At 38.3% G+C, this 16147-nt stretch overlaps 1 protein-coding gene across 1 annotated transcript; it reads right to left on the bottom strand.

Moving 5' to 3' along the window:
* On the bottom strand, nt 1–14926 carry slc5a5 (solute carrier family 5 member 5). Its single transcript, XM_084723199.1, has 16 exons — nt 14527–14926; nt 13096–13161; nt 12827–12878; nt 11460–11527; nt 10904–11058; nt 10237–10377; nt 7108–7237; nt 6457–6545; nt 5032–5144; nt 4682–4752; nt 4154–4240; nt 2981–3183; nt 2595–2692; nt 2243–2328; nt 1865–1939; nt 1–1388 (listed from the first exon to the last, which is right to left on the bottom strand). Exons 1-16 carry the CDS (start codon nt 14890–14892, stop codon nt 1272–1274), a joined length of 1917 nt encoding a protein of 638 aa, XP_084579325.1. The 5' UTR covers nt 14893–14926; the 3' UTR covers nt 1–1271.
* Between the last annotated feature and the right edge of the window lie 1221 nt (nt 14927–16147).

Genomic DNA, 16147 nt, shown 5'->3' with positions numbered 1-16147 from the left:
TTGTAATCTTGAGCATATTTTATTCATTGTTGTTATAAAAGTTGAGCATCAAACATGTACTATAAAACCTGTTTAAAATAGAGAGAAGGTGTTTCTTTCAACTGTGGCAACAAGTGGAAATTATATGATAAATGCTAAGACATTAGCAACAGTAGCACAAGCAAAGAAGGGCCATAAAGTCAGTTTATTTTATTTAATGTAGCACAGGTGTTTTAATACTCATGAGCTCAACTTTTCATTTCTAAGAGGACGATTGCATTATTTCTTATTTTGCAATAAGCTGCGTAGTCTCACTTTAATGTTCCCCCACTGAAACTGCAGCCAGCGAGTGGCTTACCAGACATTTGGAGTGAGGCTGAGCTCAAGGAAACATTTTTTAAAATCCAGAAAATATCCTTAATTAATGAAGTATTCACAACAGAAGATGCCTTTCATGTTTTTTCCTTTACTTATTTAGATCCAATCCAGGATATAATAGAGTTTGTGCACATATAATGCTGCTATTTATGGTGAATTGGATATATCATAGATATTAATGGTGCTGCCTACTGTTATGTAACAGGTCCATACTGATACTGGCTGTGTGTGGATTAGATGAGTAATGACCTATGAACCTGTTAGCTTTTTTAAAATACCTACTGTGTCAGAAAATGCTTCTGATATATTTATGATGTTTTCTGCCCTTCATATTTTATGTGGAAACTCATAACTGGCAGACAGAAGCACTCTTTATCAAACACACACTTTCCCTTTATTGTACATTTAAGAGGAAGCTTCAAAATAAAGACGCTGAACTCACAGCGGATTACAAGGAAACAAGAAGTGAACAACTGTTAATGCACAGGCACATTCTTCCTGTCACATATCCATTAACACCCACTGAGGTACTGGTATGCATTACAACATGGGTTATCGGACTTTCCAGGATGAACGACCTGATGAAAGAGTCTTTCAAAATGAAAAAAAAATATATATAATAGAAGAATTCAAGTAACACAGAAGGGTTTGATTAGATTCTGTACGCTCCTTGGCATAGTCATAAAGGCCTTCAATCATATTTTAAGAGACAGATCTGTAAATACTCTTGTTTGATCTAAATGTAGCTCCAAATGTGGGGTAGACTTAGAACTGAACAGACAACAGACAAACACTTTAAGAATTTAGACTTGAATAGGACAATAAGACTAGTGCAAATAAAGTTTCTTCCACTAGAGAGTAACTATCCCTGCCATCAGACCTTTCTGGGGTAAAAAGTTGAAGTTGTTCAACATCTAAGCTCTGAGTGGTGATTTAACATTCCAGTCTGTTGGTTCTTCTTTTACATTTGCGGCTTCTTTATGCAGGTGCCTCAAAGGCACAAGCTGTGGTTTATCTGTCACATTGTCTCCCTGCAAAAAAAGATCAAGATTTTGCTTTTAAAACCATAAAAAAAAACCTAAACATAAATGCTGAACAGTAGTACCCAGATGCACACTCCCTGAACATGATTTTAATCACAAAAAGTTCAATCAGCATTGAGACTGGAATAATTGTTGATGTGATTCTACATACACATCTTAACCAGCTATATCTGCAGTACACATTCATTACATTCATACATTAAAGGGAACATTTAGCACTTTTCATGTGAATTTACATTTACCATCAACAGTAACTGGACATCCATAAAAAAGTGGTGCATTTTCCCTTTATTTTTGCTTTTGACTGAAAAAACACGCACACACTTTATATTTAAACAACCTTTAAGTGGTGATCAAAAGTGGCAAGTGGAGATATCTCTCACTTGAAATTTTGCACCAATATATAAGATCTTTTATTAATTAATAATCAAAGATGTGAATGATTTGCTCATTCATTTCTTTACCTGGTTATTCCTATGGCTCACATCCCAGCATGCATTGTGCAGAAGGCAGGGGAACATCCTGGTCATTGTTCCAGTCTTGAAACAAACACAGTCAACCAAACAAAACAAAATGGGCTATATATATATATATATATATATATATATATATATATATATATATATATATATATATATATATACATATATACATATGGTTTGAAACAAACCCTTTATTAGTCTCAGGTGCACCTGAGATGCATGAGTTTGGACTGAGGAAGAAAGAAAGAGCAGCTGGTAGAAATCCTGTATTCATTAAGTTCATTCAGTTCTACTTTTGTTCATCTACACAAATAAAAAAAAAGGTGGATCAAAGTGATAGGCTGGTGATATAGTACTTACTCTGCGCTCGGATGGGACTTCAACTTGCTTTTTTTTCAGATCCCACCATAACAAACCCTCTTTAATATGACTCCTCTTTGTGGGTCCTGTGTGTAGAGAGACACAACAGAATTTGTTCAGTTTTCAATGTTATGTAATGCTGTAAATCACCACCTCAGCCTCATGAAAAATAAACTTTACAAGCTTTTATTGCACAGCAACAGTGTTGAGTTTCCTAGTAAGTTAGTAACCTAATCTATATCTAAAATACTGTCAATTCAATGTAGTATATTGTCTTAAATTAAAACAGAGGTTGTGAATGATGGGTCATTATGTGTCAGCAATTTTCTCTTGTGACTTTTTACCTTCTTACCTGTTGCATAGCTCACTATCAGCCCAACTATCACGACTGAACTGGTCGCCATGGCACCAAAGTAGAGGTAGGACATGGAGTAGAAATTACGCAGACCCCTGGTTTTGGAAAAGACAATTTTATTGCTGTTACACATATCTAGTTCAATGTCAGGACTTGTTTTCTTTATTTAATCTGACATTGATAGTCTACAAAGTGGCAGCAATGACAAAATCCAGGCTAAATTCACATGTGGGTATTCATTCAGTTTATCTAAATCTGACTCAGAATTTGTTTTAGTACAAATAACTTGTGATTATCAATACTGAGCTCCAACTTTAACCAGTGTAAACCATGTGGGGAAAAAACAGTTGTGAATCAGTGCAGGTCTGGTTGAACTCACTGACCCCTGGTCACGTGGGTGAAGCAGCGTGAGGATGGAGTCTTGGTCCTGGGCAGCGCTGCTGTTCAGGGTGATGTTGCTGGGTTCACACTCACCTGCATAGCTGGGCAGGACACCCATGGTCTCTGCACTGGGCGGGTAAAGAGTTGAACCAACAGCCAGCCACAGAGAGACACAGAAGCCCACTAATATTCCTGAAAATGCCCCCTGAAACACCAAGTGCAACTTTTAATAGAGAAGATGTGAGGCAATTAGAGGCAAGTTGTGTTAGGCCGCCTTTGTGTGACAGGACTGCCAGGTAACAGATTGATTTCTAGAAAAACCGGCTGGTTAATGGGACAATAGAAAGGCTGCCAAGAAAAATATGTGTGTATGTGTGTGTGTGTGTGTGTGTGTGTGTGAGACACTGATGTTCTCAAGGAAGTGCTAAGGTAATGATTAAATCAGGAAATTAATTTAGTAAATTCAGATATTTAATATCATGACTAACATGGAAAGTATGAAGTATCCTATATCGATAGCAGTAGTTTGGCATCTCACCAAATGATGAGAGAAGAACAACAGTTCAGTTCATAAAAAGACTGCAGAGGTTTAGTTGCGACACAAGTATTATTTTGCATTTCAAGAATAAAGTCTAAATGTCGAGAATGAAGTCAAACGTTCAGTATTAATGCCAGGCATAAGAGGAAGTTTTTTTTCTTTTCATTATGAAAATAAAGTTTAAATGTCAAGAATAAGGTTGAAATACCATGTCAGGATTAAGCTGAGATGGTGTTTCAACTTCTGAAATTTTGACTTCATTCTCAAAATGCAATACAAGTTGCCCCTTACGGCGTCTTTCAATAGAATCCAGTCTAAATCAATCAGGAATTTAAACCTTTGTAAAATTATTTTCCATCACCTCCAGGTACTGCTCAGTGGTGCAGTCCTTTTTGTTAATGGGTTGTAGTTTGTTTCTAATACCTGTGACTTCATAGGAGCAACAGATACATCACACAAGAAGCCGTGTGGATACCAAACAAAAGATGTTTTGTTCGAACAGGCCGCATCCCTCACTCCAAACATTTACTCTAAGTATTTAAAATACGTCCATTAAGAACTTTTCTTGTAGGTTTTCCTGAATAAGAGACTGAACAAACAAACATACAGTGTACAACACAGGACAAACACAGCTCACCAGCTTGTTTGTTGCCGGGACAAACATTCCTAAAATAAATACTCCCAGTAATGGACCGCTGACCACACCCATGACAGTGAAGGAGCCCTGAAGAGAAAAGACAAAACAGATGTGGAAAAGCAGCCAAACACACCACTGAGACTTTATAACAGAGTACCAAGTAAATTTTATTCTATAGTTCCGTCTGAACCATCTCTCATCAGCCCAGACGTCAGAAAGTTAAGTAGCTTAAACAAAATGACTCTTAATTTAAACTGTTTCTGCCTTTACAAAGGTTTACATTTTTTGCACAATATTGAGACAGTAGTTTTGCCATTATTTCATATAACTTAGAGTCAGTGATTAATTGCAAAAATTCCAATTTAAATAATAGTTAAGTCAAGTAAGTAGTAAGTAAAAATAAAAAATAAATAATAAACCACTCTGTTCTGTAGAAGGTATGCCTAATTGGACTAAAAGGACTGGAGGCTGCACAATGGATTAAATATCATATAATATAGTAGTAGTAGTAGTATTTAGATATTATACCTGAAGTACTCCCCAGTCCAGGAGGGAGGACAGAGCAGCTACAGTGATACAACTCACTCCATACAGCAATGCTTAGGGGAAAAAATGAGAAGTAATGACAAAATAATGAACTGTGAAAATTTTGAATTTGCATCAAATCTGGCTTCAAATTAAAAAAGAAGGAAAGGTAGTAAAAAGCAGTTTCATCTACTATTCAGTCAACATGAAATATGAAAAGTGATGAACTATGATTTATACTGTACAGTTGGTGCCACCGTAAATCAAGTGACAGTGTCTTTTGGTTTTAAAACCAAAGCTTTTAAGAATACATGCAAGAGAAAAACAATTCAGTTCAGTGGGGATCAACCTACACAGTCCTTTAGAAACGAGGATCAGTTTCCTCTGGGTCATGTGGAGCAGATGAGGTCTCAGCAGATCCTCCATCGTTACTGCAGCCATGGCATTGATACTTGTGGAAGCTGTGCTGTGAAAAATACATGTGGTCACCAAGTATCCAAACTCAGCTGTTTAGACACGCTTAATACTCTTAACACATTGTTAATAATATGTTGTTTAAATGTACCATTACAATAATATGAACATGTGTTCTAAAAAATACATGAGAGAAATTTACTTCATCAAAATCAAATGTTAAATGTACTTGTTCTGCGGAGAAATGGCCCCTGTAAGTGTTATAATATTTTTATGCCATTATTAGATTTTTTGTTTATAGTAGCAGCAGTTCAAGGGAAAGTTAGTTTTAACTATATAATAGACAATTAGGCACATCTGTCCAGTGCTTCCCGACCTACGGATAAATGGAGGTGATAAATAAATGTTTTGTTAGATGATTAAAGGAGAAGCAAAGAATAAAAAATTAAGCTTGAATTTCTTATGAGTAATCTAATGTAAAATGTTGGATAAATGTCCCTCTTTGAAGCACAGACAGTTATCTAAATTGACTCATAAGCATCTGAAACACGATAAAGACTGGAAAGGCCAAGTGCTAATCTCGCATTTTTGGCAAAAATGAAAAATAATTTGCGTATCCACCCCAGGATTCAGGTTCACTCAAAAATGTAATATGTTCTTTCCTTGGCACATTTCACACCCTTTTACAACATTTCATGAAAACTGTGCAAGTAGTTCCTAAGCCTGCTGCCAGACAAACAAACGGCACCAAAAACATAACCCTTTTTGGAGCTCAAACACAATTGTCTTTTTGTAAGAGGTCTGAAGCCAAAAAAGTTTAATCTTAACCTGAAAAGTAACAAATATAGCTGTCAAATAAATGTGGTGGAGTAAACAGTAAATTATTTCCCTCTGAAGTACACTTGAAAGACAAATATTGTATAAGTAAGTATAAAGTAGAAGAAGTTTAAATACTCAGACTAAGTACCCAGAATTACAATTAAAGGACCAGTGTGTAAGAGTTAGTGGCATCTAGCAGTGAGGTTGTAGACTGCAACCAACTGAAAACGCCTGACCCTCATCTTCCAAGCTCGTAGGGGAACCTACAAAAAATGTGAAAGGCCATATGTAGAGCAAGTTTGTCCGGCCTGGATTACTATAGAAACATGGCAGAGGAAGAGGACTTACACCTGTTCTAGGCTCATTCAACAAAAACACAATGATTCTTACTATTGATTATTATGTTCCACATCTGCCATATTTTGCTAATAGATCCCTGTAAAACTTACACACTGGACTTTTGCGTACAATGTGAAAAAGTACATGTACTTTGTTGTGGAGAAAACTGACATAAGTTTAGTTGAGAGAAACCAAGTCAGAAGTACCTCAGAGTCCCGCTGTAAGCACAGGCAAGGAAAAGACCTGGAAAGCCCGGGTGACTTTTGAATATGTCCAACACGAAGTACGGCATATACTTCATCAGATGAGAGAGAGAGGGGGAGAGTGAAAAAGTAAATATATCTGTGTTAGACAAGTCAATTATTTCCAACTGTTCCCCACTAAATTAAATTAATTAATTAATGTTTATTCTCACAGTCTTGAGTCACCAGCCTATCAAAGGTGATTTTCTTAACCTGCTCAGTTTCTATAAAATAAACTTGAGCTTTCAGCGCTGTTTGACCTGAGTCACATCAAAGTGCAGGCTTGGTAAACAGGTGTAAAGTAACACATTCACATTTCACAACTTTAAATAATGGATGATGGATGGAGGATTTGGCAAAGAAAATGTCAGAGGTAAAGATACTCTTTCAATCTGGAGCACACTGAAGTACCAACAAAACTGACACTTCAAGTAGAAATCCAGACATGAAAACATTAAATGTAAATATAGGGTGAAGTACAGTAAAAACATGTTTTATCTGTACTCACACTACATAATACCAGTAATGCCAACAGCTTTCAAAATCCAGTATCATCTGAACCCAGCACAGTTCCAGTCAATGTGGCTATTGTTTTTTCAGGAGCGTCTTTAGTACCAGATCAGGGGCAGAAATCCTCCCAGACTTCAGTGGGTCACAGTTGATATAATAAGCAAACATGACGATGCCACAGGTCGCTGCGCTGCTCACAATCAGGCACAGACCCACTTGGTTCACAAACAGCGCCCTGCAATCAAAAGCAAACATCATTATAGTGCCACTGTTGGCTCTCTGCATTTCCGCTGTTTACTCACTTATCAGGTAGGAAAAACATACAACTTCAGAGGTGCCTGATGATGATTCTATAATCATAGAATTTATAATTTTATAATCATAAAATCTATAATTCCAAGTTAATTTGGTGAAACTCATTTCTCATTGTATCATCTGTGAGAAATTAGGTTTACCCAATTATTGATACCTTGAAGGAATAAATGGCAAAATCTGAGCTGCAAAGTGTATGAGCGACTGACTGAGACAATAACGCAGCTTCAAAAGAAAGTCCTGTACAAGGTGCTGATGGACAGACTGTTATACGTGGGGATACATCAAATGTAGAGCATACCATCGCTAGCTTGGCCAACACAGTCTTATGGATATGTCCTAACACCACCGGATCAGCTGCAGAGGCTCCCAGACCAGCCTTTCCTAATGACCCTTCCTTCTGGCACAGGACCGGTGCTCGACCAAAAGCATCAGCTCCAGCCAGGACTTGGGCTGATGGTGTCTGACGCAAAGGCAAATGGCAAACCACAACCACCAGGGAGCCAATGTTAATCCTCCCGCCCTTCACAACACTCACCAATCAAGGAGTTTGTAAAAGCTGCCGCACTAAAACTCCTAGAGACAGACCCCATGCTACTTCTTTAAACACACTGGTGATCTTAAATAGCCGGTTGATATTGAAAAGAATCAGCAAGGAGGATTTATCAGGAACAACAGTGTGTACTCAAAATACACAGCTACTTTAATATAACTCCAGTTATGCATCAGTCACAAACTGTCAGACAAAGTTGCTAATTGCTCCCATAAATCACTCTGAATTGCTTCATTTCTGAATGGTGCTATATAAATAAACTCCTTGCTTTGCACGTAAATTAGAAGCTTGATGACAAACATAGGGGCTTTTAACAATGCATATTAATAAGAATTAACCTTAGAATAATTTACCTCCTTTTAAAAAACAACCAAGCATTAAGGGCTTCAGGTCCAGGGTTATATGACTCACACTACTTCTTCTGACTCGGGATTAAATGTCTGCTGGTATAGCACCTGATGTCAACATCCTAATGCCAATGTTTTAGCCCTGTTTCACTCTGACACCTCTTAGGCCTGAGGCCTGTGTCAATGTTACATTCACTCGTTCCTCATAGGTCAGCAGTACGTAACTGTCAAGATCAATGTATTCCCCCTCTGTACAAGTGGAACAAGAAATACCCTCTGAAGGTGGATGTACCTGAGACTCTAGACACCCTCAGTCCCAAATTTCTTAGGGAACAGTGTTCACTCCACCCTCTGTAAACAGTGATGTGTACTCAAAGTCCATCCAAGAGTATCTTGTCTATTTACTCACACAGGTGGTGTGGTGGAACTGCGGAGGTTTGTTGGCTTCATTTTAGAGTCTGATGACAAGCCCTCATAAATCACTCAGCGGTTAGTTCACCATAGTCAACCAGCCTTACACAGAGTACTCAGTCATCAGGGAGCTGCTGAAATGGTCTCAGGATTCCACCATGAAGGTGGGTCACAGGTGTGTCCTTAACACCTTCACTTCGGTGGCAGCACGAAGGCCCTCCCTCTCATTTGGAGACAGTCAGTGAAACTTGGTGATGAGAAGTCATTAGAGCCAGGAGTGATGGATGGTATTGAGGCATTCACGTGTCCCTCTTCTGCCTCTCTTATTCATTTCCTCAAAACGGTGAAAGAACTAATGTTGCACCGTGTTGCACGACCCAACTTTCATAATGTTCAAGTGTGGAATAAGCTTAGGTTTTATAAGAAAGATGAGGAACACTGCTGCAAATCATTTATGCAAAACATGTTGGACAGCAGAGTACAGAGCCACAAGCCTCTCAACACACAGACATGTCATATCACTGGGAGAGCAGGTACCATTTAACATCACTGTTCCTCCACACCCCACTTCCTCTACATGGTCAAATCAATCAAAATCACAGCACTGTTTATATGAAACAGAGTTGCATATCATCTTACTGCAAAAATGTATTTTAACATTTTTAAAGTTATTGTTCACAGATTTGTATTAGGTTTTGTATGTCATTTACAAATGAGATTTCTAATAAGATGTTAATGCTACTGTAATGTCCCCTTCTCTCTGGACTTAGTAAAACTATTAGGATGACTTCTGGCAATTAATAGTACTCTACAAATATAGCACTAATAGAATTAAAATATAAAGATTTACACATTGCATCATCTCATATAGCATATTGCAGTGTAACAGGGCTGAAATGTATCATACCGAATCATTAGCTATTTAATTTATATAATTATATTATATATATATAATTTATAATAAGATGGTTTAATGCTGCCATGTTCGCTATAAGTACAGCCGAGGCTAATAGAAATGTTTAATGTTTCATCAGAATTTACAAACATTGCAGGGAAAAATTGAAAAGATGAAACAAAAGGAATAATAAAGGATCAGAGTGCATACAGTGGACCAAACTGAAAAGTTAGCAAGTGATTAAAAGCTATTGTGAGGCATTGGCCGGCTTGTGTTGGCCCCAGCAGAGCCCTGGATTCCCCATTAGTATAGCCTATACTATAAACTTATAACTCAGGTTATAGAAAAAGTTAGAGTTCCACATTAGAGTTACAGGATGTAAGTACGTTTCTTTAAACAGTTATGAGTTTGCTGATGTCAAAAGCAGTCCTACTTCACCCTTGAAAGAGTCAGTTATTTTTTTCCAAAGCATGTTTATGGCCAACAGTTGTTTCACTTCTGTATCTCCTTGGTGATTTAATTCTGTATGGTTTTATTGACATAAACTGGGGCTGTGCTTGCTGTCACGGCATCACTTCGTGTTACAGTCTTGCGTCACCCTGTCTAGGTTTATTTTGCAAATATCACCTGCTCACTGTACCTGATGTTCTAAAGCTAATACATTAGACATTTAAGTGCTAGAACTTAGAATGAATGACAAAGAGGTTTCCACTCACCACTGAGCCTCTCTCTCTGTTCTGCAAGAGATGTAGCGCTGGACTTGAGCTTGGTTTACCCCGTACATGGACAGCCAAACCAGTGCACCCCCGACAGACAGGCTCCAGAAGGTGTAGCGCTGCCGTGGGTCAACGTCAAAACTGGCGAAAAAGTATTAGCAAACAAATCAGTGGCACTCCACTCTTTACAGCCTCTTTCCATTATAACAGCTGGGGTTTGGATTCCTCAGATTTTGGAAACCAAGTCCAGGATTCAGTACATTTAAGTGTAGTGATATTCCTAATCCAGGTCCACTTACTAGCTTTTTCCAGAGCTTTCGACAGCATCTTATATGTGACAACTATTTTGAAGGAGTGAGAAGAGGCTGAAAACTAAAGAAAAAGCTGATAAGTGGACCTTGAGTTATGATTGCTGTTGCCAAAAATCTGTTTTCTAGGTCAAGAATGAATTTGTAATGTTGTTTTTTTAGTTTAGCTTTCTCCTTCCTGGTTGGAAAAACGTGAAAGAGTAAGCCACCAATACTAATACCATTAACAACCAATAGGTTTGTTCAGCCACAACAAGCTTGAAACAATCTTAAATTGATGTATCATCATCAAAAGGCATTTGATACCACTGCAGGGGAACAAAGTAATGTGTTGAAATTGGAAAAAAAAGTGTTTTTACTCATTAAAATTAATGCGCGATCCATTGTTGGCAATCTCCAATACCAGTGCAGGACCACCAACCAGAACTGTGCCATGGATGAAAATGGCCACAAAGCCCAACAGCATGATGATAATCTGGAACACATCAGTCCAAATCACAGCTTTCATGCCGCCCTGTTACAGACAGACAGGAAAACACACCACAGCATTAGAGACTTTTCCAAAAAACAGATTAAGGTCAAGATGTAACCAGTGTATATGCTGTTCTACAAGTTTCAGTGTCTAAATAGAGGTCTGGCCTTTGTATTATATTGGGACTGGTTTATTTCCCATAACCTTTCCTATTTACTTCATTAAATTATGTGCATTTGTGCGGATGATTATTACACCATCACAAACAACAACTGCCACATTTAACTGCAGCATGGCTAAGTGGTCTGATGATGAAATTCTCAGCAGGACATACTAGAAAAGAATAGGAAGGGACTCCTGCCAGATGCGTCGCATTTCTCGATGCACATTTGAGTCTGAACAGAAGCTGTGCTGGTTCGATGAGATTAAAAAAAAATTCTCACCAGTGTGGTGTAGATGGTGCAAATGATCCCAGTAGAAAAAAGAGACACCCACATGTTGAGTCCAGTAGCTGAAATAAAAAAGAAACAAATGTTGATGGGTTAATATGAAATATTCCTTTAAAGAATGAAAGTCTTGCTTCAGTTCCCAAACTACTATTTAAAAGTTATTTACCATGCTCAAACATTTTGATGGAGCAGTAAAGAGATTAAACTTTGATGTGGTGTGAAAGTTTGCTAATCAAACATGGTATGAAAATACAATTTTGTTAATAGCAGAGAACAAAATGGAAACTTTAGCTAACATTCATTTTTAGGGAGGAGTGATGTAATGGTTCTTCAAATACACTGCGTGCCATGTTTGAATAATGACAACTAAAGCAAACACATGAAGATGTTGTGAAACATGCTACTAAAGTCATGTTAGATGGCTGTCATCACATAGTTTGACATTGTTTCTGTTGTCCAGTACTTTTCTCACTCCTATTTGTTAGTCGTCAATACAAGCGCTGTGACATTGAATGTAATGGGCCCGAAGCTTCCTGTGGAGCCGGGGCGTGTTTTGGATTACACGCCGTTGTAGGCAAAGGACTTACTGGAAATTTATCACAACTTGCAGGATTTTCTACAGGATCTTCTGACGTTAACCAGGCTCTAACCATGTGAAGGGATGGGGAATACCCTCTCTCTGAAATGACCTGTTATTGGCCATCATGGGCAAAATTTTTGGAAGCCTGAAAACGGAGCTAAGAAGAGTCCCAGAGTTTTCTTTCAGATCTTGAATTGTAATATGTTAAAAAGTTATCATGGGATCTTTTGTCCAATGATGCCAAAAAATAAACTGCCTACATCAACTTCAACAATGTGTGTTCATTTTATGAAATGTTTTTTTTCTCAGTTTTCTGAATATCTTTATTTAAAATACCTCCCACCCCTGGGGGTTTCATATCACTTTCACACTTTCATATCATTATTTAAATAGAATAAATAGTTCTGTAGCTCATATTTCTCCAAAGTTCACTTCACGCATCCTGTTCTCTGCAATACGTGGTTTGGTTAAGCCATGAGAGGAAAAGCTTGAAATAAAGGATCTGTTCCCACAAATATACTGTTTTTTTATTTCCCTGTTTCCCTGTCTCCTACCTTTGCCAGGTCTTGGTGCTGGGTGTAAAAATGAAAGAAATCTCTGACTGGAAATACACTTGTGAGTGGTGGTGATAAAGTTGTGTATTCATGGATAAGGTCATTTATTGTTGGTGAGTGATTGACACTGTATCAAAGGACTGTGGGAACTATAGCCAAAATGCCAACTGAATGAAAATATTTCATTAATGCACACAGACAGAGGAGCATCTGGTGAACTCTCCTACCTTGGTTGAGGATCAAGGCAGGTGCATAGATGACTATTCCAGTGTAAAGCAGCTGAGAAAAAGGAAATAACAGGAACAGAAAGTGGGTTAAAGACGTCGTAGAGGTCAGGCTTGTCTTGTGTAAATTAAAGAATTATTTACTTGGTGAGCTGGGTGTGAGCCAGACAATTAAATATTTGCAAGACCTGATAATGTGTCATCGTCTTTATGAACACAACTTTGTCTTCAACTGTGCAGCGTATCAGAGAATACAGTGATGTCTGTCTTACCGTCGCTACAAGAAACTGGATACTCCCCAACAGCTGCATCCCTCTGCCAAATCTCATCTTCAGATACTGTGACAGGCAGACGGCTGCAGTTATAACACGGCAGAGTATCACAGCACACATCCCTCATCCGTCTTCACCTCTTATATTCATCATGTTTAATAAACCACACAGGTGCGTTTCAACATCCTGTCAGAGAAATCCTGACTCGACCTCACTATGTGAAATACTCAAAGTAATAGTACTTCAATAACTCTTTATCTGAAGGGCTGTGCATAAGACTGTAGTTACACTGCCATAACCATGTCATTACACCTGTCATGAACATGTAGCAGGCTTTATGAGTGTATATGGCAAGTGTCACTCAGCCATTTTGTATTTTTTAATGCAACACTGACATTGCTTTGACATTGTTTGAAATGTCTTTGTTATGACAACTTGACATTAGCCAAGCCTATAATGTCTGTGTTATGTCAACCTGACATTAATCAAGCCAATGATGTCTTTGTTATGACAACTTGACATTAGCCAAGCCTATAATGTCTGTGTTATGTCAACTTGACATTAATCAAGCCAATAATGTCTTTGTTATGACAACTTGACATTAGCCACGCCTATAATGTCTGTGTTATGTCAACTTGACATTAATCAAGCCAGTAATGTTTTTGTTATGACAACTTGACATAATCAAACTACATAAGTCCAAATGCACCACTTTAGCCGAAGTCCAGGTTTTTATTAATGATACGGCTACAAAAGCTTTTGATATTGTAATAAAACTTAATGACATCTTTATAACAAGTCTGAAATTTACTTTAGGACAAGGAAAATGTTCATGACACACTTATAATCGTATCATGGGAGCCAGTGTCAAAACCAACCACACATTACAGAATAATGTCATGTTAAAAAAACTAAATACTTTCTGTACGTTTGACCATTTAAGTTGTTATGGCACAGAAATTAACAGGTTATGTTGTCTTAGTTAATGTCAAGTTGTCATAGCAAAGACATTGGCTCAATTGATTTGAAATTGTCATAACAAAGACATCTCGAACAAAGTCAATTATGTAAGTGACCGGTTGACACTTTATGACAACAGTCAACATTCATAAAGACTCCTTCATGTTCGTGACATGGTTATGACAGTGTGAAGGCAGTCTCATGCACACCCCTTCAAATAAAGTGTTACCAAAATGCTCCTACTTTATGTATTTTGATGCTCAATTAGCTTGTATTTAGTTTGATCATACCCTCACATCAAAAGCTTTTCTCTTATATGATCCTGCTGAGAAATCAATCAAAAATTAATAAAATCTTTGTGTTCCTTTGATGATTCTTCTAACACAAAATTGAATTCTTGATCTTTGCAAACAGGTTACATAAAACTGAAATATGTATTAATAGTGATAATAACTGTAGGCTTATTATGACCTGATTGGTGCTGGTGATGCCCAGTCGAAAGAAAACTGGCAGGAAGAGATAAGCTGTCAGCAGCGAGTTGATGCTCTGTCCGAGGCACATGTAGAGGAATTTAAAGCCATAGCGAGAAGCCTCAGAGGGAACACCCAGAACCTGGACCGCTGACATGAAACTGGCACAGAGCGACAGCCCGACAGGCACTGCTGGCATGCTTCGACCCCCAGTGAAGAAGTCATCAGCCCTGGCCTCCCTCGGGCTCTTCTTCAGGGCCTGGAAGATTCCGATGCCCATAGACACCAACAACATGGCAGCAAAGACTGCATAGTCAGCCAGGACGAAGCCTGATGTGGATGGTTCGCTGACAGATTGCTCTTCCATTGTTTACTTGGATAATCTCTGCCTTGTAGTTTGTTGGATCTGTCAGAGTCAAAGAAGAATCAGTTACTGATCTTAAGACAACTGACTTAGACACATGGTATATACATGTCTATAATATAATATACTGTGGTTAATCAGTGGATCAGATAAAAATAAACATTCTGATTGATAGCAGATGGATTGGAGGTTGGTAACAATGTGCATCTTTGATTGTTTAATTCAGTTTCCTATGTCCTATCAGGTTCAAGTCATTACAGTTTATAAGTTTTGTTTTTTAACTTTATTTATTGCAGGAGAGTTCACTGGTAAGTTTCACTTTCCACACATAAATTTACTCTGCTGGTCGAGGGATTGAACCAGCGACCTTACAAGCCCATGGCTTCCCTAACTTTTAGGCCACCACTGCCCATTTGCTGCTTAACTGTCCACGATATTTGCTGCATTGACATTACACGTGCATGGAAACCAAACTGAAAACAGCCTCTCTTGTAAATCACTCATAACGGAGCCCCTAAAGTGTCATGAAGAAAAAAAAAACTATATCTCGTGCGGACGAGATACTAAATCGAGCACACAAGATATTAAAACGTGCACACGTTTAAGCTAAATCGTGCGCACGAGATACTAAAACATGCACACGTTTAAGCTAAATTGTGCGCACGAGACGGCCAATATGACTCTTACTTCTTTTTTTTAACTAATTTTGTTGTTGTGTATTATTTGTTTTGTTTGGGAAATGCTATGCTCATGTTGTGAGAAAGTAACCTGAATTTGGGTCAAAGTAGATAACTGCAGTGGCGGCTTTGTGTCAGTGGGTGGCAGTGTGAGACCGTTGTTTGCACTGGTCTGTGGCCAGGACCGTTGCTCTGCTGGTTTCCTCTCATAGCAACAGAGGATCCAGTTGAGTCCAGTCACGTCTCCCTGCCTCATCATTGTTCCTTGCATTACAGGACACACACATATAACTGTTCATGGGTGCCGCAGCCCGGTAAATCTGCATAGTCCTTCCGTCGGCTGAGCCTATTGTTCTTCAGTATGCGCAGCAAAGTACTCCTGCTGATAATTATCCTATGTCTCCTGGCAAGAGCAACAAGAATGTCATTATATGACATTCCGAGGTGAAAATAAAAGTTAATTAGCTGAGTTCTTCTCTCCATTGTATCGCGTGTGTTACTGTGAACATCTGAAGTTGTCACTACCGAGAGCCGTATGCATGGACAAGTCAAAGCTGGGAAATAATTGTATCTCGAGCGCA

The sequence above is a fragment of the Lutjanus erythropterus genome, chromosome 7, assembly GCF_056507025.1.
Source record: "Lutjanus erythropterus isolate fLutEry1 chromosome 7, fLutEry1.hap2, whole genome shotgun sequence".
Classification (NCBI taxonomy): domain Eukaryota; kingdom Metazoa; phylum Chordata; class Actinopteri; order Lutjaniformes; family Lutjanidae; genus Lutjanus; species Lutjanus erythropterus.
The sequence above is the reverse complement of the archived record's forward strand: the minus strand, read 5'-3'. Positions and strand labels throughout refer to the sequence as shown.